Below are 23,877 nucleotides of genomic sequence, written 5' to 3' on the forward strand. Positions count from 1 at the left end.
GTACATAGTTTTGTTGAAGGTTATCGAGACACAATTAAACCATGTATGTGAGCCACATGCTTGTACAGTAATAATGTTTAAAAGAGTGTGTACAGTACAGATGTATCTACTACTTTTATGCCAGCAAGCATTCCATATTTGGTAACTGTTACAGTACGTAGTTCACTTTTTCATAAATACCAAGTTGTATCAAACTCTTCTCTGAGACACATATATATACATACACAGTATTTGACATTTTTATTATGTACTTTATAGGTAGAAGCTATATACAAAAATTATTGATTATGTAAAAATGAATTTACTAGGAGCTGACTGACTCCACCTTAATCAATTTGTATTTGCCCATCAAATCACGTAACACTACTAGTTCAATGTAAGAGGGTGTTTGTGGTGATACTTGAACCTATAAAAGTACAATAATAAGTTAGTGGGTCAAAGTATAAATTAATTAGAAAAACTTACTTTAACTTTGAAGTTCAGCCCACCAACAGTTTGAGTTTCATAATCTATGGCTTTGGTACTTTGCAAATCGCTTGCCAAGTCTTTTCTCTGCATCAACCTTAATAACCTGAAGCACACAAACTTTCAGTCATTTACTTGACATGCATATTGTACATGCATGGCTACAATACAAGCATCAGTTATTATGTAAATTGTTTACTATAATAAGTATACAGTATCCTATGAAGTATACTGTAACCTTTGGACGTTGTGTCATTGTGTGTGCCTTCTAAAATAGTGTGTATATAATTGCTACTGTAACAGTTGAATCCTTAGCAAGCTCTGTGTGTTGAGCAAACCCTCACAAATGCCAATAATTGATTATGTTCAGACAAGGAAATGGTTATCAAACGAATTTGAGCCCACAAAAACACATACTAGTGTAAGGCTTCACACTTTGAACTGCAAGCTATTTGATTATAATAAACATGATTAGGTTATAGCTGTTCAGGGGAATCACTGTATAATGTACACATACTCTATCACTGATAGAAATGTGCATCTCAATACCTACTGTATAGCTGCATACACGGTGCACGAAAAAGTCTTGAAGCCTTTAACATTGTGCTACTCCTTGCCACTCATTTGTGTACAGTAATTTAAAAGCATTTTGAAATAATTATTATTAACCAGTATTATAGACTTTACATGAGCTTTTTTATGTACATACGTAGCTATAAAAATAATGCATACTTTACTACAGTGTAACCAAACAGTTTATTGTATGGCACTGTAGGTGTAATGCAAATTGCCCGACTATGTATTCTCACTGAAAAAAATTGTCAGTAGCATAGTATGTAATAGAGTTCCAGAAGTGTTTGATTTACATAATTATGTACATTTGTAACCTCAACACACACACTTGTTAGCTTCTACTACTGTGTTTACCTACAGTGCACAGCAGGCATATAGTAATGGATAAATTAATGCCTAACAAAAGTACAATCAAGCAGAGCTGCTTTGTGAGAAATTCTTGTATATATATGGCCTTTCTTCAAGATATCTACAGCTATTACCATTTATAAATCACCCATTACAATAATATTATTAACTTTGTCCAAAAAGACAATTGACAGGCTATATGTTATGTACATAGCTGGCCATCAGGCTGTTGTAGGCATGGGCTTGCATGGACATATGTACGTACGTACAATGTTAATGGAGTTCAGTTTCCCAAATAGTTCACTCAGATATTGCCTATTAATTATTATACCATTATATAAATGCAATCATTTTACAATTTGGATTCTATATCTTACAGTAACTGTCATGATGTAACTATATACGTATTCTAGTTACAGTATATAATTATGCAAATAGATGAAGGTCACACAATCATTAAATTATTGCTAGGTTTTATTGTTGCTAGGAACCCATAAAATTGACACCTTGTGATGCTCATGGACTCTTGTTGCTACAGAACATTTTCCAAGAGATTGGTCAGTAAAATCTTCCAACATCTTTTATCTGACAGGTGGAAATTTTCCTAAATCGGTAACAATTAAATATTACTTTATCATCTTTCATAGGTGTCTTTTTCAGAGTTTAAGGTCATTGCCTACTACTCGTAGCAAGATATGCAGTAGCCACATACATGTATGGCTATACTGCATATCTTGCTGTGAATAATTATTACTATATATATTAGCTAGTAATTAATTTCAAATTTCATCAGCTAGATTTACAGATCAAGTCATCAGCAAGTTAAATAATTAGACTTCCACTGTGACTACTGTATGTGTGCATATCCAACAATTAAGCGACTTTTAATAAAAAAAATTTTATTGGCAAGATACACGCGTCTACACTGGAAGCAGGTTTTCAAGGCTCTGTTATGGAGCGTCAGATAACTTTTATACCTTTTCCAGGTTCTAGCAGGAATGGCCAACATGATATCTACTTTCACGTAAAATGTAACAGCTTAATACGGCCTTCTTCATGGTACAAAGTAGGGGGTTTAACATTACACATAAAACCATTGGCAATGAAAATATTGGCTCACCCCAACAATCCAGGTGCGAACTTTTTAACGATTCCAGGTTATACCAGGCTAGATCTATCCTTTCTTGAATACTTCAGCTAGCTATACCGTTCGTGACGAACGTTTTACACGGTACAAATAATTTTATAAAAATCACCATCTCAATCCAATAGTCGCATACCCCGGCTGAGCACTGATTATTAGTGACGCGCGCGCTATATTGCGTGGGAGAGTTGCAATGGAGAAGTATTCCGTTCTTGAATGTTTAATTCATCAACTTTTGAATGGTCAATAGTCCTTGTACATCATGCTAATAACTTTTTTGATCACGTGATACATCTTTGTATTTTGTACATGTAATCAAATAAATATTTTTAAAAATGGTCATTATAAAAATTTCAAGTTAGTTGATTGTAGTTCTCCAACATATAAACCTGTGGAAAAAACAGTCACATTTAAATTGGCGAATTAAAAAAAATCTTTATCACGCACACACCACACACACACACACACACACCCTACACACCCTACACACACACACACACACACACACACACACACACACACACACACACACACACACACACACACACACACACACACACACACACACACACACACACACACACACACACACACACACACACACACACACACACACACACACACACACACACACACACACACACACACACACACACACACACACACACACACACACACACACACACACACACACACACACTTCACTACATATTCACATAAAAATAAAACACTACAAGGAATGGTAATGGTTGTTTGCATTGGTTAATTTTGTGGTGTGCCACATATAGCAACAAGGGAAATGTGTATCTGTGATCAAGAATTTAATTTAGAAATATCATAATTAGATGGTCACACTATCTTTGTCAACTAGAGATGAACTTACTTTTGGTAAAAAGCGAGGGGTAGCCAATGCCTTGGGACTCTTGTATGCTATGTGAGAAATCCAATCAGAAATACACAAATATATTAGAAACCAAATCCTAAATCCAAAATCATGTAAAAATAATGGAGAAAGTGAGTTTAACAAAGTAGACAATGATCGATAACGAATAACTAGAACAAGATGTAGATCAACAACTGTACAGGTAGTTCATACTAGTTAGCAATATCACTAAATGCCTTTAAAAATACATAAAGATTGGGAGTCTCGTACACGCCATTTGGGTGCTTTGCGTGGGCGTTGGCAACCCCTCTAGTACACCATTTCTGTGTTTTGCGTGGGTGTTGGCTACCCCTCGGGAAAAATAAAATAATGAAAGACTATACAGAAGCTGATCTGTACAGAAGATGAGCCCTGCACAGCTACGTGGGCTTCTTTTTACAAAGCATACACTCACCTTATTTGCACATTGCCCAATCGTCATCATGGACGCTTCCACCTCCCACCGTGCACTAAAGTAATAGAAACAAACATCATTAAATAATATAAGCATTAATATTATTATAGCATAACACAGCAGCACAATATTACAGCATGATAAACAAACCAAAGTATTTATACAGAAAACTGTCATAGACATTTAATCGTCTTTGAGCAAGGCCATTTTAACGATGGCGCAAATTGGGCGTGGGCGGGCAATTCATTACATTCTTTTCGCCGTTTATAACTCACTGGCAAACTAATGCATATACAATATCAAAGAACATATATATTTAAACAGTTGTATGATACTTATAGACTGTTTTTTCACTGTCAACCACTTCTTGCGCGTGGGCGGCCCACCACCCCTCCCCTCCGCACCCTCCCACCCACCCACCCCCTATATGATATACGTGCTATACAGCTGAGCATATAAAAGTTGCTAAAATTAACAGGTTTTTGAAGAATCAGTTTTATCTTTAAAATTCTAATTGAACAAACAGTACATTTTCATACTGTAGCTGAATGACATTAAAATACATTGAATTGTCTGATATGATGATGATACAGGCGAATGATTGTTAGATGGAAAGCCTAGAATGCAATATTGGTGGGGTCAATTCTATCAACTGCTTATCTCACATGACCACATACACCTTTGGTAGTACCAATGGTTAGCCCCTTACCACATTTCAAGGGGAAAAAAAGGAAAAATTAAACCGAGGCGAATGATTGTTACATGGAAAGCCTAGAATGCAATATTGGTGGGGTCAATTCTATCAACTGCTTATCACACATGACCACATACACCTTTGGTAGTACCAATGGTTAGCTCCCTACCACATTTCAAACAAAAAAAGAGAGTGAAACCATGGATACAGGCAAATGATTGTTAGATGGAAAGCCTAGAATGCAATATTGGTGAGGTCAATTCTATCAACTGCTTATCTCACATGACCACATACACCATTGGTAATACCAATGGTTAGCCCCTTACCACATTTCAAGTAAAAAAAAAAGTTAAACCGATGATGATACAGGCGAATGATTGTTAGATGGAAAGCCTAGAATGCAATATCGGTGGGGTCAATTCTATCAACTGCTTATCTCACATGACCACATACACCTTTGATAGTACCAATGGTTAGCCCCTTACCACATTTCAAGGAAAAAAAAAAAAGAAAAAGTGAAACCGAGGCGAATGATTGTTACATGGAAAGCCTAGAATGCAATATTGGTGGGGTCAATTCTATCAACTGCTTATCACACATGACCACATACACCTTTGGTAGTACCAATGGTTAGCTCCCTACCACATTTCAAACAAACAAAAAAAAAAAAGTGAAACCGGGTGATTGTGTGTGGTGATTGTCAATGTGTGTGGTGATTGTGTGTGGTTCCATTAGGTATGCGTGAGTAGCTAGCTATATCTAAGAATTGTGTATATTTTTCACTCACTCTGTCCGCAATAGATTGTATTTCTGAAGTTGCTTGTTTTGGTGGAGTTATCCACCCACCAGCAGTTACCGTGTGGTCGACCATCTTTAAGTACTCACACTGATCTGAATGCTACTAGCCGGATGGCCTCAAGATGCACTGTTGTGACACTGTAGACCAGATTTAGTATTGACCTGATAACGTCAGCGTCGTAGTCACGCGGGTCAGTTTAGCTGTACGTACTCAGCAGTTTCTCAACGTTGGTACGCACATCATCATCATGTAGTCTAGTAGTAAGACTGGACGTTTCATTTCTTCAGAAATTGTGCGTCACATTGAGGGGCGTAACCTTGGGCGTAACAGAAATGTGTCGCAACCGCTATAAACTTTAACCGCCCACGCAAATTAGCTACGGCATTACGTACGTACACCTCACTGGCTACCTAATTCTAATAGTAAAATACGTACACAGTGTAGTTAATATTAGACTAGATGTGCAGGCTTCACCTAGCAAAGCTTCATAGCCACTATACTGACATAGTTTTCATGCTGATCACCATTGCCACTTTTATCCCTCCAGCATTATAGTAATGTGAAGATTAAGATATGACATACAACAGTATACAAAAGGGACACTATACATAATATGAATGAATATAGCAAAAAGAATCTTGCTGTTTATAGCAAGGCCTCACAAAAGGCAGATGTGCATACAACATTAAATTTTGTAATGCATAAAAAATTCAAGTAGTTTTAACAATAATAATTGTTTGTGCAATTAATAGCCTTTTAGCTTGAAAACTACTTTTTATCCGTTGGAAGGAGCTTTGCAGAAGTAAGAGCATATTCATGCTCCAAGTTCTGAAACACTCCCAACTCAGCATTTCCAGGGAGGTTAGAAATCTGCACCTGTAGAAATGCAAAATTTGAAAGATAACACTATTTAACTTCATTAATTTTTTGCTAGCTATGCATCTATAGTGTACTCTTAGTACGTATCATGTGCACATGCATTCCACTCACATTAATCCTGTAGTTCATTCCAGCTACCACCTGAGACTGGTATTCAAATGCTTTGTAGACTTCAAATTTCATACTAAGCTTTTCCTCAGCCGCTACCTTCACCTATACAAATGTCACATAGTATAGTTTTCATGCTTCATTAATCATTAAAGATCAGCTGTGCTATCAAGAGTTCACAAACCCTCCCTCTATCTATTATGAACTCTTGGTGCCATCTTATTGTACAATAGAGCATTACTATAGTGTATAGCTATACATAGTATGATCTAAACTTATACTCACTTACCTTGTCAGCAATGTCTTGTGTTTCTGCTGTTGCTGGCATGAATTTGGTCCACTCACCCATGTTAGCAAGATTGTTTAAGCCACTGCAATTCTTATAGACAGCTAATTGCAAATTGAGTTTAACTAGTACAGGTTACTTCCTTATAATAAACTTGCATGATAGGGCGATGTACATGCATGCATGCATGTTAACAGCATGCGATAATGTGGTTGAATTTATGCATCACTCTGCATGGTTACTGTGGTTTGTTTTTCCTTGACAACAATTTCCAATGAAATTACAATGAGAATTATATAGTGTATATACACTGTAAATTCAAATGGGTAGAAATGACCCAAATTTTTGGGTTGTTTTACCTGCAATTCAAATGACTGTGTTGATGGGTAATAATGCCCTGTATTCAAGGTGGCTATTTTAACCAATATAATAGTGGTCATTTACACTTTTACATAGCAGTCAAATAAATCACAAAGCCATTTAGGTCAAATAAACTGCATAGGTTTCTATTAAAACAATTAATTCAGTTTTGGTTATTTTAACATTATTGTTGGAGAACATATTAACTACCAGCTGAGGCAGTTACTTTAAATCATATAGCTTTGGTTGTATTACCTTGTCATATAGTCAAACTTATCAATAAATGGTAAGTATTGCTAAGCCATCTGGTCAAGTTAACTGGAAACATAGTCATTTTAAAGTGTAACTAGTTGGGTTTTATTGCACACATGGCTAGTTCATTCTTCCTATCCAAAGTCAAAATACCCACATCTTTTCTATATTTTAAATAAGCAGTTAAAATTAAATACTTTGCCATTATGCATAGTACAGTGTTACAACAACTCAATAATAAATGAAAGTTAGAAAGTATGAAACACTATATACGTTACATCAAAACTTGAAGTCATATTGAAAGACAACGCTTAATATCAGAGGTGACACTAAGGTAAGTTGCTGATTTATGACATTTATCCGGTTCCTCTAAGACAAAGTCTTGGAAAAAAGAGAAGATCAATTTGGCTCCATCTGGATACTCCAAATTTAAACAGTAGTATAGAGAAAATGTCACGTAGATGGCCATCTCCAGTGAAGACACCTTAGTGTAGCTTTTTCGTTCAAATACAACAACATAATTATTGTGCTGCACCATCTCCCAGGAAAGCGGCAATCCAAGGTTGATTGTGGACTGGATTACCAAGACATGCAGTCTCAACTCTTTCCATTTCCTGTAAAAGATATGCAAATAAACTATGAGCAGGCATATAACAATACCACTTTTAATAGTAAAATCTGTATACTTACATTATGCTCCTTGTATAAGTAGATCAATGACTTATCACCTTTACCCAATGCAGTGGCCAACACTTTCAAAGCAATTAATTGCATTACTACATCATCTATAATGAAAAAATATTATAACAGCCTAACACCTAGCTTAATTTACCTTCCCTATCAACAACCAATTCCTTCATCAAAGTACGGAGTGCTTTTTTAGTACTAGCAGTGCCATATTCTATGATTGCTGAAACGTAAACCTCCACCCAATGATGAACAAACTTTTCTTTCAGTATAGTCTTATTCATTATCAGACACATCTCTTGTTCTATCTAAATAAATGATATATGTGACCCGGTCTGCGAAAAGGGCTCTTATAGCCTTTCCAATTACCCATGTTTGGCTAATCATAACTCCTAATCTACTAAAGCTATCACCATGTAATTACACCCACAGCTACTGCCAGGTTAGGGTTGTTGAGTGACCAAATTGTAGGCTTGTACTATATTCACCAGTCAAGTTATGGGTTACCATATATATGCAATTGGAAAGGCTATAAGAGCCCTTTTCGCAGACCGGGTCACATATATAGTACACATGAATATCTGTGTGTGAACATATACATACCATAGAAGGTCGCTTTAATGCAGGAAAATCTTGTAGAATTTGAGCAACAGGAACACTTCCAGTAACAATAAGGTCCCTACGGGATCTGTATGTTGACTTCATTAATTGAGCAAGTAGTGAATCTCTTGGCCTATCTTTTTCCATTTCTTTCTTAATACTCTCAATATGGCCAGCTAGACTTTCTGCATCTTCAGCAAATTCAGTTGAATAATCTGTTCCTGCGGAAACTGGATAGCGGCTCAACAATGCTGTTTCCTTCTTTGGCCTTTTAGCTGCAGGGGTTTCTTCTTCTTCTGCACAACCACACTTTATCCGATCCCTTTTAATAACATTTCTTATCCTTTCTACTAGTTTGTCACTCCAAGATTGCTGCATGGGTACAACAAATGATTATACAACACTATAGGATTGCATTATATATAGCTACATATACAATCAATATGGAAAACCATACAAATTTACTTGGTGAAATACTGCACCTTTAATACTAGTATTTGACATTCATTTAAAAAATACATTAGGCGTTAAAGTTGTTTTAGTTGGTTAAGTTTAATAGCATCATGAGACTGATTGTTATCTCAATCATACAAGCCCGGCATGATTTTGCTAAAACTCTCACCTAATTCAATAGTAAGATGGAAACTGTCAGGACAGCTTCATGAAGAAAACAATGCAGATTTAGTGGGATATAGTGCATGCATTCAAGGTGTGGTTTGACCTGAGGATTGTCCATGCATTAAACCACTAGTTTCAAAGTTGTCAACAATAATAGTTATGGTGTACACACATGTGGCAATTAAATTACCAAACACAATTTAAATTTTAACTCACATATCCATTTCCTAACTCATCTCTGGTGGAAGGGTACTTCAAAATAAGCTTTTTCGCTATTTCTGCGCAATGGAATCGTGATGGCTTGGATGACACCGAAAACAACAAGTTTCCCAGGCACCTCACAATTTCATTACGGGAGCTATCTGTCCAGTACTTGGTTTTGATTGATTTCATGACTTCAGGTCTCCAATTTTCAGGAATTGATATAGATGAGATATCAGTATATGTCACAGTAAACCCTGAGCTAGTGGGGTTGGTGATTGCAGAGTTACTTGACTGTGCAGGAATGTCAGAGTCCAGTGTGCCTGAGCTGGAATTTGACAGATCTGAAGGACTCTCTGTGACTGCAGTGGCGGTAGACTGGTGACCAATTGACACTTGCCTTGAAGGTAAGGCTGATGAAAGGTGCTACAGAAAATGATGTACAAAAATGATTTAACACCTCATGCATGTTGTTTTCAATACCTTTGATAATGGTATGAATCTAACAATCTTCTTTGCAAGTCCAATGGGAGTAATCATTTCCTTTACTTCTTCTGCAGTCAGAGAAAGGAATTCTCTTCCATCAATGAAGTTTTCTAAGCAATATTACAATCTAATCAAAAACAGCCAAGCTGTAAAAAAAGGTGCGGCCCCCATAAAGGCCATGGTGAAAAAAGATGTGAAATCCAAGGTGGCGGCCAAGAAATGGCTGTGATGGTAGGTTAATGGTTACATTTTAATAACAACAATTCAGGTGAATTTGGTGCCAAGACCAAGCGGCACAAAATTCACCTGAATTGCCGTTATTAAAATGTAACCATTAACCTACCATCACAGCCATTTCTTGGCCGCCACCTTGGATTTCACATCTTTTTTCACCATGGCCTTTATGGGGGCCGCACCTTTTTTTACAGCTTGGCTGTTTTTGATTAGATATCACTTCTTTTTGTATTTGTATACTGCAAAGCCGGCCTATGGCTGGCTTTGGGGCTTTTTTAACCCATGTGTTTTTTCTTTACCACAGGAAGAAGAAAAGAACTTAAAGAAGAATTTTAGTACTTCAATTATTTTTGATTTTATTAGTAATTATACAAATTATATACATATATTTATTACATGCTCATTATTCCCCACAGGATTTTTTTTGCAGCTGATCTCTCTACTGGGTGACTTGAAATGTAGCTGAACTATATACAGGATGGTTTCTTTGTAGCTGAACTCTCTGTAACAGGCGATTTGTTTGCAGCTAAACTCTCTACATGGCGGTGTCTTTATAGCCGAACTCTCTACATGATGGTTTCTTTGTAGCTGAACTCTCTATAAGGTGACTTCATCTAGCTGAACTCTCTACAGGGTGATTTTTTTGTAGCTGAACTCTCTGCAGGGTGATTTGTTTGCAGCTGAACTCTCTACATGATTGTTTCTTTGTAGCTGAACTCTCTACAATGTGACTTCATCCAGTTGATCTCTCTACGGGATGATTTGTTTCTAGCTGAACTCTCTACAGGTGAATTGTTTGGAGCTAAACTCTCTACATGGTGGTTTCTTTGTAGCTGAACTCTCTACAAGGTAACTTCTTCTCTACAGGGTGATTTGTTGTAGTTGAATTCTCTACTAGGTGGTTTGTATGAGGCTGAACTCTCTACATGGCGGTTTCTTTGTAGCTGAACTCTCTACAGAGTGATTTGTTTGCAGCTGAACTCTCTACATGATTGTTTCTTTGTAGCTGAACTCTCTACAAGGTGACTTCGTCCAGTTGATCTCTCTACGGGGTGATTTGTTTCTAGCTGAACTCTCTACAGGTGAATTGTTTGCAGCTAAACTCTCTACATGGTGGTTTCTTTGTAGCTGAACTCTCTACAAGGTAACTTCTTCTCTACAGGGTGATTTGTTGTAGTTGAATTCTCTACTAGGTGGTTTGTATGAGGCTGAACTCTCTACATGGCGGTTTCTTTGTAGCTGAACTCTCTACAGAGTGATTTGTTTGCAGCTGAACTCTCTACATGATGGTTTCTTTGTAACTGAACACTCTACAACATAGCATGATCTTTCTACAGGGTGAATTGTTGTAGCTGAACTATCTACAAGGTAACTTCTTCTAGCTGATCTCTATACAGGGTGATTTGTTTGTAGTTGAATTCTGTACAGGTGGTTTCTTTGTAGCTGAACTCTGTACATGATGGTTTCTTTGTAGCTAAACTCTTTACAAGGTGACTTCTTTTAGCTGAACTCTCTATGGGGTAATTTCTTTGTAGCTGAACTCTCTATATGATGGTTTCTTTGTAAATGAACTCTCTACAAGGTGAATTTTTCTACCTGATCTCTCTACAGGGTGATTTGTTTGTAACTGAACTCTGTACAAGTGCATTTTTGTGGGTGATCTCACTGCAGGTTGATTTGTTTGTAGCTGAACTCACTAAAGGGTGATTTTGCTTGTAGCTGAACTCCTTGCATTGTATCTAGTTTCTAGCTGATCTCTCTATAGGGTGATTTGTTTGTAGCTGATCTCTCTACAAGTTGATTTGTGTGTAGCTGATCTCTCTGCAGGTTGATTAATTTGCAGCCGATCTCTCTACAAGGTAATTTGTTTGTAGCTGAACTGTCTATAAAGTGATTTATTTGTAGCTGATCTCTCTGCAGGTTGATTTGTTTTAGCTGAACTCTCTACAGGGTGATTTACTTGTAGCTGAACTCCTTACATTGTGTCTAGTTTCTAGCTGATCTCTCTACAGGGTGATTTGTTGTTGCTGATCTCTCTACAAGTTGATTTGTGTGTAGCTGATCTTTCTACTGGTTGATTTGTTTGTAGCCGATCTCTCTACAGGGTAATTTGTTTGTAGCTGAACTCTGTACAAGGTGCTTTTTTGTAGGTGATCTCACTGCAGGTTGATTTGTTTGTAGCTGAACTCACTAAAGGGCGATTTGCTTGTAGCTGAACTCCTTACATTGTGTCCAGTTTCTAGCTGATCTCTCTACAGAGTGATTTGTTTGTAGCTGAACTCTCTATAAGGTGATTTATTTGTAGCTGAACTCCTTACATTGTGTGTAGTTTCTAGCTGATCTCTCTACAGGGTGATTTGTTTGTAATTGATCTCTCTACAAGTTGATTTGTGTGTAGCTGATCTCGCTGCAGGTTGATTTGTTTGTAGCCGATCTCTCTATAGGGTAATTTGTTTGTAGCTGAACTCTCTATAAGGTGATTTGTTTGTAGTTGATCTCTCTGCAGGTTGATTTGTTTGTAGCCGATCTCTCTACAGGGCAATTTGTTTGTAGCTGATCTTTCTACAGGGTGATTTTTTTGTAGCTGAACTCTCTATAAGGTGATTTATTTGTAGCTGAACTCCTTACATTGTGTGTAGTTTCTAGCTGATCTCTCTACAGGGTGATTTGTTTGTAATTGATCTCTCTATAAGGTGATTTGTTTGTAGTTGAACTCTCTACAGGCTGATTTGTTTGTAGCCGATCTCTCTACAGGGTAATTTGTTTGTAGCTGAACTCTCTACAAGTTGATTTGTGTGTAGCTGATCTCTCTGCAGGTTGATTTGTTTGTAGCCGATCTCTCTACAGGGCAATTTGTTTGTAGCTGATCTTTCTACAGGGTGATTTTTTTGTAGCTGACCTCTCTTCAGGGTGATTTGTTTCTAGCTGATCTCTCTACAGGGTGATTTTTTGTAGCTGACCTCTCTTCAGGGTGATTTGTTTCTAGCTGATTGCTCTACAGGTTGATTTGTTTGTAGATGAACTCTCTACAGGGTAATTTGCTTGTAGCTGAACTCCTTACTTTGTGTCTAGTTTGTAGCTGATCTCTCTACAGGGTGATTTGTTTGTAGCTGAACTCCTTACATTGTGTGTAGTTTCTAGCTGATCTCTCTTCAGGGTGATTTGTTTGTAGCTGATTTCTCTACAAGTTGATTTGTGTGTATATAGCTGATCTCTCTGCAGGTTGATTTGTTTGTAGCCGATCTCTCTACAGGTAATCTGTTTGTAGCTGAACTCTCTATATGGTGATTTGTTTGTAGCTGATCTCTCTGCAGGTTGATTTGTTTTAGCTGAACTCTCTACAGGGTGATTGCTTGTAGCTGAACTCCTTACATTGTGTCTAATTTCTAGCTGATGTCTCTACAGGGTGATTTTTTGTAGCTGAACTCTCTTCAGGGTGGTTTGTTTCTAGCTGATCTCTCTACAGGTAGATTTGTGTTGATTTGTTCATTGCTGATCGCTCTAAAGGTAATTGATTTGTTGCAGTTGAACACCCTGCAAAGTGTTTTGTTTGTAGCTGATCACTCTAAAGGGTAATTTGTTTGTAGCTGAACTCTCTCCACAGTGACTTGTGTGTAGCAGAATTCTGTGTAACTGAATTCTCTAGAGAGTGACTTAATTGTAGCTGAATTCTCTACACAGTGCATGACTTGTTTATAGCTGAACTTTCTTCAGTGTGACTTGTAATGTTCTGAATCTCTATAGTGGTATATTTGCTTAACTCTCCGCATGGTGACTGTCTTCTTGCTGAACTGTCTATAAGATTAACTGTTTGCAACTGAACTCCCTACAGAATAACTTGTGATGTAATAAAATTCTATAATGGAGTAAATAAATTAGCCGAATGCTCTATTAGGGTGACTGTTCTATTAGAGTATCTCGATCTCGCATTTGCTACACGGAGTTGGCTTTCGAATCATAACTCAGTGGTTTGTAATCCGATTCTTCTGTACTACTGCAAGGACTTTCTATGAAGATTATTCCAGCTATACACCGATTTTCAGCTCATTGCTCTAAGCGGTTTGCCTAGTAGGCGTGAAAACTAATACTTTATTATTCATAAAAATCGATCGCGTAATTGTGACACAGGTTGGGTTTTGTGTCATATCTCCGTGGTCTTTATCTAGATTCCTTTCAAACCACCAAAAGGCACTCCTACGATGGTTACTCCATCTACATAGCAATTTTCAACTCATTCCATGAAGCGGTTTACCCTGTAGGCGTGACAACAAATCGATCTTGTTTTACGCGAATAATCGGTCATAACTCCTGAACCATTCATCGGATTTGTACCAAATTTGATGCTAGGATTCGCCTTTGGACTCCCTTTCTGTGTGCCAAATTTCAAGGCGATAGGAGTACGCGTTTGCTTGTTATAGCAATTTTTGCAAGTGTGCGAAAAGACGAAGAAGAAAAAGAAGAAAAAAAACGAAGAAAAAAAAACGACACTTTGGCAGCTCGTATCTCGGAAATGGCTGGAGCGATTTCCTTCAAATTTGGAATGAAGACTCCCTTGGCTGGCGGGCAACTGTGTAGCAAATTTGGTTCCAATCAGATAAGTGATCACCGAGATACAAAAGTGTGAAAATGACGTTTTCGTTCTTCCTGTCAATATACTCACGGTGTGGCGCGCCGGCTTCTTGGGCCGCACGACACACTATCGTGTGTCTTGATATGATCAGGGGCGGATCTGGGGGGGGGGGGGCTTAGGGGGCTGAAGCCCCCCCCCCCCCCCCCCCCCCCCCCCCCCCTTCATATTTAGGCTTTACTTGATCAATATGCTGAGTATTATAATGAAATTTTGTCTTAGCATAATTATATGATCACTAATAATACAAATACTCATAAAACCACCTTATAAACGTCTTTCCAACGTATTATCAGTGGATTTATGCTAAAATTTATGCAACAAGGACCCGGATCAGCAATGGAGGTTTACAAGATCGAGATACTCTAATAGAGCAGTCAGCTAACTACTCTAATAGAACATCACTGGAAACATGTAGTTGGTTCTGTTATGGAAATTTTCCAAATCTGCCTGCACCTATACATGCAATGAAGTGAATTGGTCTGTTTAAAGGGCTTCATTCATCTACTTGTGTAGTTAATATGTATGACAATACTTAATTCAGGTTCACAATTTCCATTGAAAATGCTCTCAGATTCAATCTTGTATTGTTCAAATTTCAAAATTTTCCACTTTCAACATTATTATTCTAACATGCACCTATTCAGTGTTGTGCAATTGTGAGAGGGGTGCATCAAGTACTTGGTTGTCTGTACCTACCCAAACTTTTCCATTAGCAAAATGCTTCAGAGAGCCATACCTATAATCTAAAGGCAGTATATAAAATATCTACAGGCAGAAAACATTATGAATTTTATGTGGAAAAGTCTCCAAATTGCAGTGTTTTAGCATCTATTTTTCAAAATTTTCCTGGGGGGGAGGGGGGGGGGCATGCCCCCAGACCCCCCTAGTTCCAGCATGCTTCGCATGCTGGGAAGTGTGCTTCACTACCTCTACCCAAGAGATTAGTACCTTGAGTTAGCCCCCCCCCCCCCTTTTATAAATCCTAGATCTGCCCCTGATGATGTAAGTTAGATCATGTGAGGAAACCATGCATCGTTGTGATAACACAGGGATAGCTAATTATTAAATCCTAACATGGTCATATCTGACTATAATGCAGCTATATATACTCAATCACAAAGAATCACTCAGTGATAAGCTATAGGTATACACGTGATGATCAGTTCTATACCTGCAAAAACATCACAGTACTTCTGTGGAATACCCTTACCTTTCAAAAAGGAGGCTACTTCATTTTCGTCCATCAAATCAGTGACTACACCAGAAAATCCAGCAGCTCAAGCTTTGGCTGTACAAGTACATGTAACTTGCTACCTGCGTTTCGTCATCATCCACCCGATCATATTCTAGTCTCGCGTGGCCAGACCGCTTTTTCCGTATATTGGGTGGAGAAAAAAGGGTCTGGTGCAACTCCAATAGCTGTTTACTTCTGAGCCGTCCCCACATTCCGGGGACGCTAATTGAATAACATTGGTCACAAAGGAGGTGTCATGACGTCAGTAAATTAACTATAGAGATCTGTGTATCCTTTAAACGAATCTTTATTCACTCCGATGTCTCTTTTATAGCGTCTTGAAAGTTAATCCTCATCGTGTAACAAGACTCACAACCGGAGCAGGAGTGTAGGAATACTTCATAGTTTTACTGACGTCATGGCACCTCCTTTGTGACCAATGTTATTCAATTAGCGTCCCCGGAATGTGGGGACGGCTCAGAAGTAAACAGCTATTGGAGTTGCACCAGACCCTTTTTTCCCCACCCAATATACGGAAAAAAGCGGTCTGGCCACGCGAGACTAATCATATTCGTCCTGCGAGTGGTAATCTCTCCAATCTAACTCTTGAGGATGAGACGCCATAACACAGCAAAGCGAAACAGTAGGCTCGTTCAATCAGCTCGTCAAATGTAGTCGATTACGTAAACTTACTGAAAGCTATACTGGCACATGCGCAGTTCAGTGATCGCGCGAAACTTCTTAATAAAGCACATTATTGAACAACTGCAAACGAGATTACAAGCAGAGTGAATTAGAGGCACTGAGTAGCTGGTTGACTTGGCCTATAAGGTACGTTCTGTACACTGTAGTGTATGTGTATATGCTATCTTCATAACTGGGGTATATAGCTTCGTGAATTTTTATTGTGCCCTATGGGGAGCCGGTGCAGCTTACCGCTTAACAAAATAAGATTTGTGTTGAAAGGCTTGGTGATCAGAGGCTTTACAACCCCTTGAGGATAACATCCGGCTGGTACTTATCCCTACTTTGATGGGATGCTCTCCACCAAATGACACAATCCGTAAATTATTTGCCCTTCCACCTCGATATGGTGGTTTGGGTATCATAAACCCAACTCTTATTGCAGCTGAGGAGTATTCAGCCTTGTGTCACATTACTGAGCCTCTTTCACAATTCATTCTGGACCGGGGTACCAATTCGGCTATTGTTAAAACAGAACAGCTGTCTCGCAAGTCCGCAATCCGCAATTCCAAATCTTCCAACTATTCGGATAGATCTTCCAGTTTGCGTACCCACTTAGATCCCTCCTCTCAACACACTTTAGATCTAGCCTCAGCCAAAGGGGCCTCCAACTGGCTTACCACCCGGCCCCTACAGGAACATGGCTTTGCACTGCATAAGTCCGCGTTTCACGATGCCGTGGCACTACGTTATGGGTGGACTCGTCAGCGGACTCCTGCTCACTGTGCATGTGGGACTTCCTTTTCAGTGGAGCATGCTTTATCCTGTCCCAAGGGTGGCTTACCTTCTATCCGACACAATGAGATCAGAGATCTAACTGCCACCCTGTTGACTGAAGTATGCTCTCAGGTAGCTGTTGAACAAGAGCTCCAGCCGGTTTCACAGCAGGACTACCCTGCTTCTGCCAATATCCAAGATGGTGCCCATCTTGACATCGCCATGAATGGTTTTTGGGGTGGAAGAAGTGAAAGATGTTTTGTGGATGTGCGGGTGTTCAACCCTCTGGCTGCTTCTAATGCATCCTCATCACTGGCCTCCTGTTATCAGAGGCACGAGAACATTAAGAAACGCGCGTATGCTCAGAGAATTCGTGAGGAGGAGTATGCCTCTTTTATCCCCCTGGTAATGTCTGCCTCTGGTGGTCTGGCTCATGAGGCTTCTGTTTTTTATCAACGCTTGGCTCATCAACTTTCAAATAAGTGGGGAAGTGGGGTGATGATTACTCTGTTGTCATGGGGTGGTTAAGGTGCTGTCTATCTTTTTCTCTCTTGCGGTCCTCCATACAATGCATCCGCGGAGCCCGCTCATCCATCGGTCACTATGTTAAGACTCCCCCAAATTGTGGAGCTGATTCGGGCAGAATCTCAGTTTGCCGTAGACTAAGAAAGTCCTGTTTTGTCCAGCACAGGCCATTTATGTACTGGGGGTGGTAAGCAAGGGCAGTCCATCAAGCCCGGGATAAAAGGCTTGGTGATTACCTGTACAGCAAAGTGGTAGTATCTTTAGCTAATCTGCAGGGTTTTGATGCCAGCCCACTGAGCCCAGTTTGATTGAAGTAGTGTAATGTGCACTGGGATTTCCTTGAAGCTTGCCCACGGAAGCGGTGGGGTCTATTCTACAGAACGGAACGGAACGATGGACTAAACTACGGAACGGAATGCTTTCTCAAATTGAAGCTTGCAGCTTACCATTGCTGTACAAGTTATCGGTGGCACTTCCAGCAGGTAATCAAACGTACCCCAAGAAAGATAAAATGAATTTAAGGATCGATTGTGGGTTCTTGTTGGTTGTCATTAGTAATGAAGTAGAGTTCTACTAATTGTGGGAATAGCTGTCTCAATGTGTTCATCTTCGGATGTATCAAGTAGGGAACTTAATGCATGACTTGTTTTTACTAGTATGTGAGTTGATTTTGCTTACTTTGACTTCAGAATGTACAGTCTGGGGCCCAGCCTTTGTAATCGGCATAAATCAGTATGTAACTACACTACAAAGGTGACAAGTATGGTGACAAGCTTAGTCTAAGCAGAATCTAAAGGAATTTTGTGCAGTGTGTGAGGAGAAAACATTCAGATACCTCAAGGAGGCTATATTGTGTGAACATTAATGATTCATTAACAGAGTAGTGGACTAATGCCAGATATCTCAGCCTGAGTAGTGAGTTGAATCCAAGATGGGGTCTAGTTTACAGAATGGAATGCTTTCTGAATCAAAACTTGCAGCTTGGCTAGCCGCTATCATTGCTGAAATTGTATTTTATCAGTGGAACCTCCAGGAAAATGGAATAGGATAATAATAAAATATTAATAGCTGTCTCATGCAGTAATTGTTCTACTGCCTGATACATCAAGCAGGACTCTTCAATTCATTTATTGCATGACCAAGGCAAGTTTTGTTACTACAATACAGTAGCTGATTGGATGTCAGTTGCTTCTAGTGATCTTAACAAGATAAATAGTTTAGAAGATCACTCAATTTCTTCAGTTTCAGAGCGTAATATCCACAGAGCAATTAACTAGAAAGTTACTGGTGACAGGAAAAGTCTAGGTTATCATGACTTTATTCAGTCTAATAAACAGAATAATATATGGTTGATTGAGTGAGGTATCACTTGCAGAATGTTCAGACAACCAGCGATGAGATGCATGCATGCATGGATTCATTGAATTTTTGTTACAGTTGGAGACATTAAATATCCAAAAGCAAACTGACTGTATAATATTAATTCACTTGCTTTATATTTTCTCAATTTTGAGCCTGTATACAAATAATTAAATTTTCTCAGTCCTAGAATAAGATGGGAGAAAAAATTTATCTTTGTGTACCTATACTGTACAACTTCAAAGGAAATGAAGAATAAAATTAGTAAAACCACAACAAGGTGAATTACAGATTTAAATACTAAATATGAATTAGAGCCTTTAGATAATTATTGTTCCAAAGCAAAATTGTAGATGGAAAAAACAAGGACTGGTGAGATCTTGGTTATTTAATGACAGCGGTTGGAGATTAAAAGGGTAGTAACTTCTTGTTCTTGAATATGTTGCAAAGTGGATGTACAAATCAAAATGGGATATCAATTTCATTATGAAAAATTTGTATACTTAAATAATCTAGCATTACTGTATTCATTTGTCCTCCACTTAAATATGCTACAACAGTGTCGGTACATTGGCAGTCTACCTTGAAATCTCAACTCTAGAGTAGATCCAACACAGAGCAGCCCACACTGTAACAAATACATGTGATCCCACTGTAATTTCATGGACCATGCAGCTGGACTAGGAATCACTTGAAAATAGTTGAACAAATTTAACCTGTTTTGTTTGAAGTGAAATGTTATACTTAAGAAATCCTAGGATTCTTAGGTGGTATGTAATTAATGTGAGTGTTCCATTTCCGGTCTGACTAGATACATTGAAATTACACACACATCTTAGTCCAAATCACATTTGCCTGGTGGCTATGGGCATGGTTTCACATGCATAGCTAGGCTTATAATTGAGATTTGGTTGATCTTGGAGTTATGGCATTTGGCCTGATTCAAGGCTAGCAGTCAGACACATCCTTGAATTTGTGCAACAGAAAAAATCAGTTCACTATTGAATACAGCATTAGTCCACTATACCGGCTGTTAATAACTCCATGCATACAATTCAGTGATGTTCGCAGAATATAGCCCCTTTGCGATCTGCCTAAATATTTGCTCCTCTCACACTGCACAAAATTCTTCAAGTTTTAATTCAGCTGGCTGTTTCCTGTTACCAGTGTCTTCCTGCTTGCTTTATTTGTACACTAACATATGACTTGAAAAGCCGGCTCAGACTGTTTTCTAAAGTCTAAATGAGCAAACCAGCTCACATAAAGTGCCCTTCTTGGTATATCCGTAGATGAACCAAGGATGAACATCACTGATACAGCTCATCCCACAATTAATACTTCGTTACTAATGACAACCAACAAGAACCCACAATCGATCCTTTAATTCTTTTTATCTTATGTTTAATCACCCACTGGAGGTGCCACTGATAACACGTAAGGGCAGTTTTAGCAATGGTAAGTTGCAAGCTTCAATTTGAGAAAGCGTTCCGTTCTGTAGTTTAGTCCATCATTCCGTTCCGTTCCATAGAATAGTCCCCACCCGCGGAAGCAGTGCTACAAGATAATTGCAGCTTAGTTAAGGACTGATTTGCTTTTCTGTAGTTATGCTTTCTAACAAAGTAAGTTAATTTTCTTGAATTACAGCAAGATTGGTGGTGTTGCTGGCTTTATGTCAGTAAATATGAAGTTACCCCATATGCATTTTTGACACAGCCTGATGCTTTCTCCGTAATGGATATGTTAAATCACTCATAATTTTGATATACATAGAATGCATAAATGTATGTTACTTGTACCCAAATTTAGTTGCGATCAGTTTGGTTGATCATGCGAACGCAAAATATCCACGGAGTTACCTCCATTTAGTCACACACTAGGCCACCCTCTCCCGATGTCTTCAGCTGTAAGGATTGAATGCTTGATTATTCTGTTCTCATCAAAATAGCTTTCAACAAAATGTACATGAATAAACACAGAAACACAGAATTTCACATCGTAAAGCCAGGCCAGGTAAAATTGACTACTTGTTGTCATCCACAAAATTTTCCTTGGGATTTGCATGCCAGTGGGAGGTATGATTCACTGATTAAGAAAATGCCTTAAAACACTGCACCAGCAGGGTAATTACTAGCTACAACCTATAAGCTTGCCTTTGCTGAGCACCAAGAGACGATCTCTGTGTGGTATAAAATAGTTGTTTCTCAGCTTCATGCATCCTCAGTATCGAATTCCAGGTTTACACGATTGATAAAAACAATAATGAAATTGGGTTAAAAATGATGTAGGCGATACTATTAGGATGAGAAACAATCGAGTTTGCATGCTTGGCCTAATGTAGTGAGGGTTAATATAGATAGCGGGTGAAGTAATGAGGCGACCACAATGAATTAAATGCAAGCTGTCTTAATTATTGTATTGTTACATCCTGATACACTGGTGTATTGCTAGTACAGGGAACCACCTGTATGTACATAGTGTGGTCCCAAATATAGCTGAGATGCGCTTGATGACCTCATTTGTAGGGCCACCTCATTTTTGGTCCCAGAGGTGACTCTGTTACTGGGGTTTCACTAATCCATATTGCTTACTGTGATTTTTTGGTTCATTAAATCAGAGTGATGATGGAACTGTGTCATGGAAAAAATAAGGGTAGCAAATGCCCTTTGTGCTCATATAATGCTACCACAATACAAGATATTCTCTCTCACATGCGTGCATATCATGCAAATGAGCCAAACTTTTGTGTGACTTGTGGACTGGATGGTTGTGCAACTTCATCACGTTCCTTTGCTGGATTGTATTCACACATTTATCGTCATCACAGTGAATATATTGATAAGAGAGGAGCATATAGCGTTTCTTTGAATAGTGATACTTGTCATCAATTGGTTAGCAATCCATTGGAACAGCAGAGCAGCATAGGATCAGAGTGCTTTGATTCACCCCAATCTGTTGAAGGTACGTATGTTAACTGTGTTGAGTATAAACTATATATATATGCCACTGTCTATTGCTTCATTGTAAGCATGCATATAAGGTTACCCTGTATTACATTTACTTGCTTATTAAGGTATACCATACCTAGGTGATTGAAGTAAACTAAAAAATTAAATTGAGATATATATGTGCTAAATTAAAATCTGGCAATAAATTGCAACAAGCATGAACTATCTATAGCAAAGTGAAAACCAAGCGAATTGCACATGCATGATGTTATACATACAACCACTCTGTGTGTGTGTGTGTGTGTGTGTGTGTGTGTGTGTGTGTGTGTGTGTGTGTGTGTGTGTGTGTGTGTGTGTGTGTGTGTGTGTGTGTGTCATACAGCACGGTAGTATCATACTGCACTGTATGACACACTCACATTGGAACTTATCTGTGTTGAAACTTTATCTCCATTATTATACTGACAAGTGCTTTCTCTTATGCAATTTTAGAACCAGAACTAGCAGCTGTTATGAAGTTTTTGACAGGAAAAGACCGTGAAGCTATTAAACGTTCAAGTGCACTTTTAAAATTAAAAGAAGAACACCGGTGTACTCAAGCTGCTATCAACACTATTGTAGAAGGTTATGGTGCATTATATGCCACCATGATGCAACATTTGCAGGCAGCTCTACGAGGTAAACTTGCAGAATTAGGATTCAATCCAAATGATGTAGAAGCAATTCAAGAAGTTTTCAATGAAGTAGAGGAACCTTTTGCCACCTTAGCTACTGAGTCTCAACAAAATGCTTATTTTACAAAAGAGCTTCAACTGGTGGTATGTGAATAATTATGATGCAGTATGTACACATTTATGCTTGCACACATACTACATGGCATATTACATGCATGCACAGACGTATACTACATGTACAAATGCACACACGCAAATATACATGTGTTATTGTTTTGCTGAACATTCGTGTATGCTTGCATACATGATCCTGACCAATGTAAGACCACAATTTATCTTTGAATAAATTGATGTGTTACTTTATGCAATGCTTCATTCTGTATAAATAAAGTGCCCTGTTATTGTACGATACAAAGTTTTGGTGCATAAAAATCTGGTATATAGGCTCTGTCTTTCCCAGGTACTTTAATCATAATAAAATAATGTTCATTTGGTTCCACTTGGGGTACTCAGAGATAATAAGTCACTCTCAAGGGTTCCTATGGATACAAATACATGAAAATAGCAAGAAGAAAATGTCCTTACTGCCTGGCAGACTCCTGTAAGTGTTCGAGCTTAAATCAGATGGCTGCAGATTCGAGGCCGCCCAGGTCCAGTCTTGGATTTTTTCTTCTTTCTCCTACTTTTCACACATACTTAGTGAAGTTATTATAAACATCTTTAGTGGGACCATGTATCTCACAGGCCTTCAGCACTTGTGCTGTAAGGCCTTATGGTATACAGGCTCTGCCTTTACCAGGTACTTTAATCATAATAAAATTTTGGTGATTTATCTCCAGATGGAATATGGCAGATAATATTTTGGTGAATGCTTGTGTCATTCTGCATTCTCTCTATTTAGTCAGCTAAAATTGGACTAGAATATTTTTGTGAATTGAAATGATTGCACCAAATTTGCCTAAAGTTTCTCCCACCAAA

The 23,877-nt window shown here is 38.4% G+C and overlaps 5 protein-coding genes and 1 long non-coding RNA gene across 7 annotated transcripts in view; 1 reads left to right on the forward strand and 5 right to left on the reverse strand.

The window, feature by feature from the left end:
* LOC136257307 (cystatin-A-like) overlaps positions 1–5,710 on the reverse strand; it is a 215,893-nt gene extending 210,183 nt beyond the window's left edge. Inside the window, exon 1 of the mRNA XM_066050425.1 lies at positions 5,349–5,710. Coding sequence (XP_065906497.1) covers positions 5,349–5,432 — 84 coding nt within the window. The 5' untranslated portion in view covers positions 5,433–5,710. The remainder of the gene's footprint in view (positions 1–5,348) is intronic.
* On the reverse strand, positions 194–2,663 carry LOC136257310 (uncharacterized). The gene is made up of 3 exons (XR_010701900.1): positions 2,507–2,663; positions 466–571; positions 194–406 (listed from the first exon to the last, which is right to left on the reverse strand). It is a non-coding gene; the product is annotated as an uncharacterized lncRNA (long non-coding RNA).
* Positions 2,781–23,877, reverse strand: part of LOC136257304 (uncharacterized) — a 28,550-nt gene continuing 7,453 nt past the window's right edge. Inside the window, exons 2-3 of the transcript XR_010701898.1 lie at positions 3,868–3,922; positions 2,781–2,919 (exon numbers count right to left, since the gene is read on the reverse strand). The gene's annotated coding sequence lies outside the window, so the exon portion shown is untranslated. The remainder of the gene's footprint in view (positions 2,920–3,867; positions 3,923–23,877) is intronic.
* LOC136257309 (cystatin-B-like) lies at positions 5,908–6,732 on the reverse strand. The gene is made up of 3 exons (XM_066050427.1): positions 6,637–6,732; positions 6,351–6,452; positions 5,908–6,236 (listed from the first exon to the last, which is right to left on the reverse strand). The coding sequence occupies exons 1-3, from the start codon at positions 6,694–6,696 to the stop codon at positions 6,129–6,131; spliced, it is 270 nt and encodes an 89-aa protein (XP_065906499.1). The 5' UTR covers positions 6,697–6,732; the 3' UTR covers positions 5,908–6,128.
* On the reverse strand, positions 7,453–16,072 carry LOC136258531 (uncharacterized). 2 transcript variants are annotated; one of them, XM_066051847.1, is made up of 7 exons: positions 15,906–16,072; positions 9,835–9,947; positions 9,367–9,777; positions 8,536–8,904; positions 8,078–8,240; positions 7,936–8,030; positions 7,453–7,859 (listed from the first exon to the last, which is right to left on the reverse strand). In XM_066051847.1, exons 1-7 carry the CDS (start codon positions 15,943–15,945, stop codon positions 7,767–7,769), a joined length of 1,284 nt encoding a protein of 427 aa, XP_065907919.1. In that variant the 5' UTR covers positions 15,946–16,072; the 3' UTR covers positions 7,453–7,766. The 2 variants fall into 2 exon arrangements, with proteins under 2 accessions (XP_065907919.1, XP_065907918.1); XM_066051846.1 differs by having other exon boundaries at positions 15,873–16,072.
* LOC136257306 (uncharacterized) overlaps positions 16,534–23,877 on the forward strand; it is a 44,166-nt gene continuing 36,822 nt past the window's right edge. Inside the window, exons 1-3 of the mRNA XM_066050423.1 lie at positions 16,534–16,766; positions 21,895–22,238; positions 22,718–23,043. Coding sequence (XP_065906495.1) covers positions 21,899–22,238; positions 22,718–23,043 — 666 coding nt within the window. The 5' untranslated portion in view covers positions 16,534–16,766; positions 21,895–21,898. The remainder of the gene's footprint in view (positions 16,767–21,894; positions 22,239–22,717; positions 23,044–23,877) is intronic.

The sequence above is a fragment of the Dysidea avara genome, chromosome 6, assembly GCF_963678975.1.
Source record: "Dysidea avara chromosome 6, odDysAvar1.4, whole genome shotgun sequence".
Taxonomy (NCBI): Eukaryota; Metazoa; Porifera; class Demospongiae; order Dictyoceratida; family Dysideidae; genus Dysidea; species Dysidea avara.

What these genes read in the sequence shown, in the direction of transcription:
- LOC136257309 (XM_066050427.1), bottom strand. Translation starts at nt 6,696, where the DNA reads ATGGGTGAGTGGACCAAATTCATGCCAGCAACAGCAGAAACACAAGAC. An exon ending in CACAAGACATTGCTGACAAG is followed by an intron (nt 6,453 to 6,636) that starts GTAAGTGAGTAT and finishes ACATTTGTATAG; the next exon opens with GTGAAGGTAGCGGCTGAGGA. An exon ending in GAATGAACTACAGGATTAAT is followed by an intron (nt 6,237 to 6,350) that starts GTGAGTGGAATG and finishes GCATTTCTACAG; the next exon opens with GTGCAGATTTCTAACCTCCC.
- LOC136258531 (XM_066051846.1), bottom strand. Translation starts at nt 15,945, where the DNA reads ATGGACGAAAATGAAGTAGCCTCCTTTTTGAAAGGTAAGGGTATTCCA. An exon ending in CATTAAAGCGACCTTCTATG is followed by an intron (nt 8,241 to 8,535) that starts GTATGTATATGT and finishes TCATTTATTTAG; the next exon opens with ATAGAACAAGAGATGTGTCT. An exon ending in ACTTATACAAGGAGCATAAT is followed by an intron (nt 7,860 to 7,935) that starts GTAAGTATACAG and finishes TATCTTTTACAG; the next exon opens with GAAATGGAAAGAGTTGAGAC.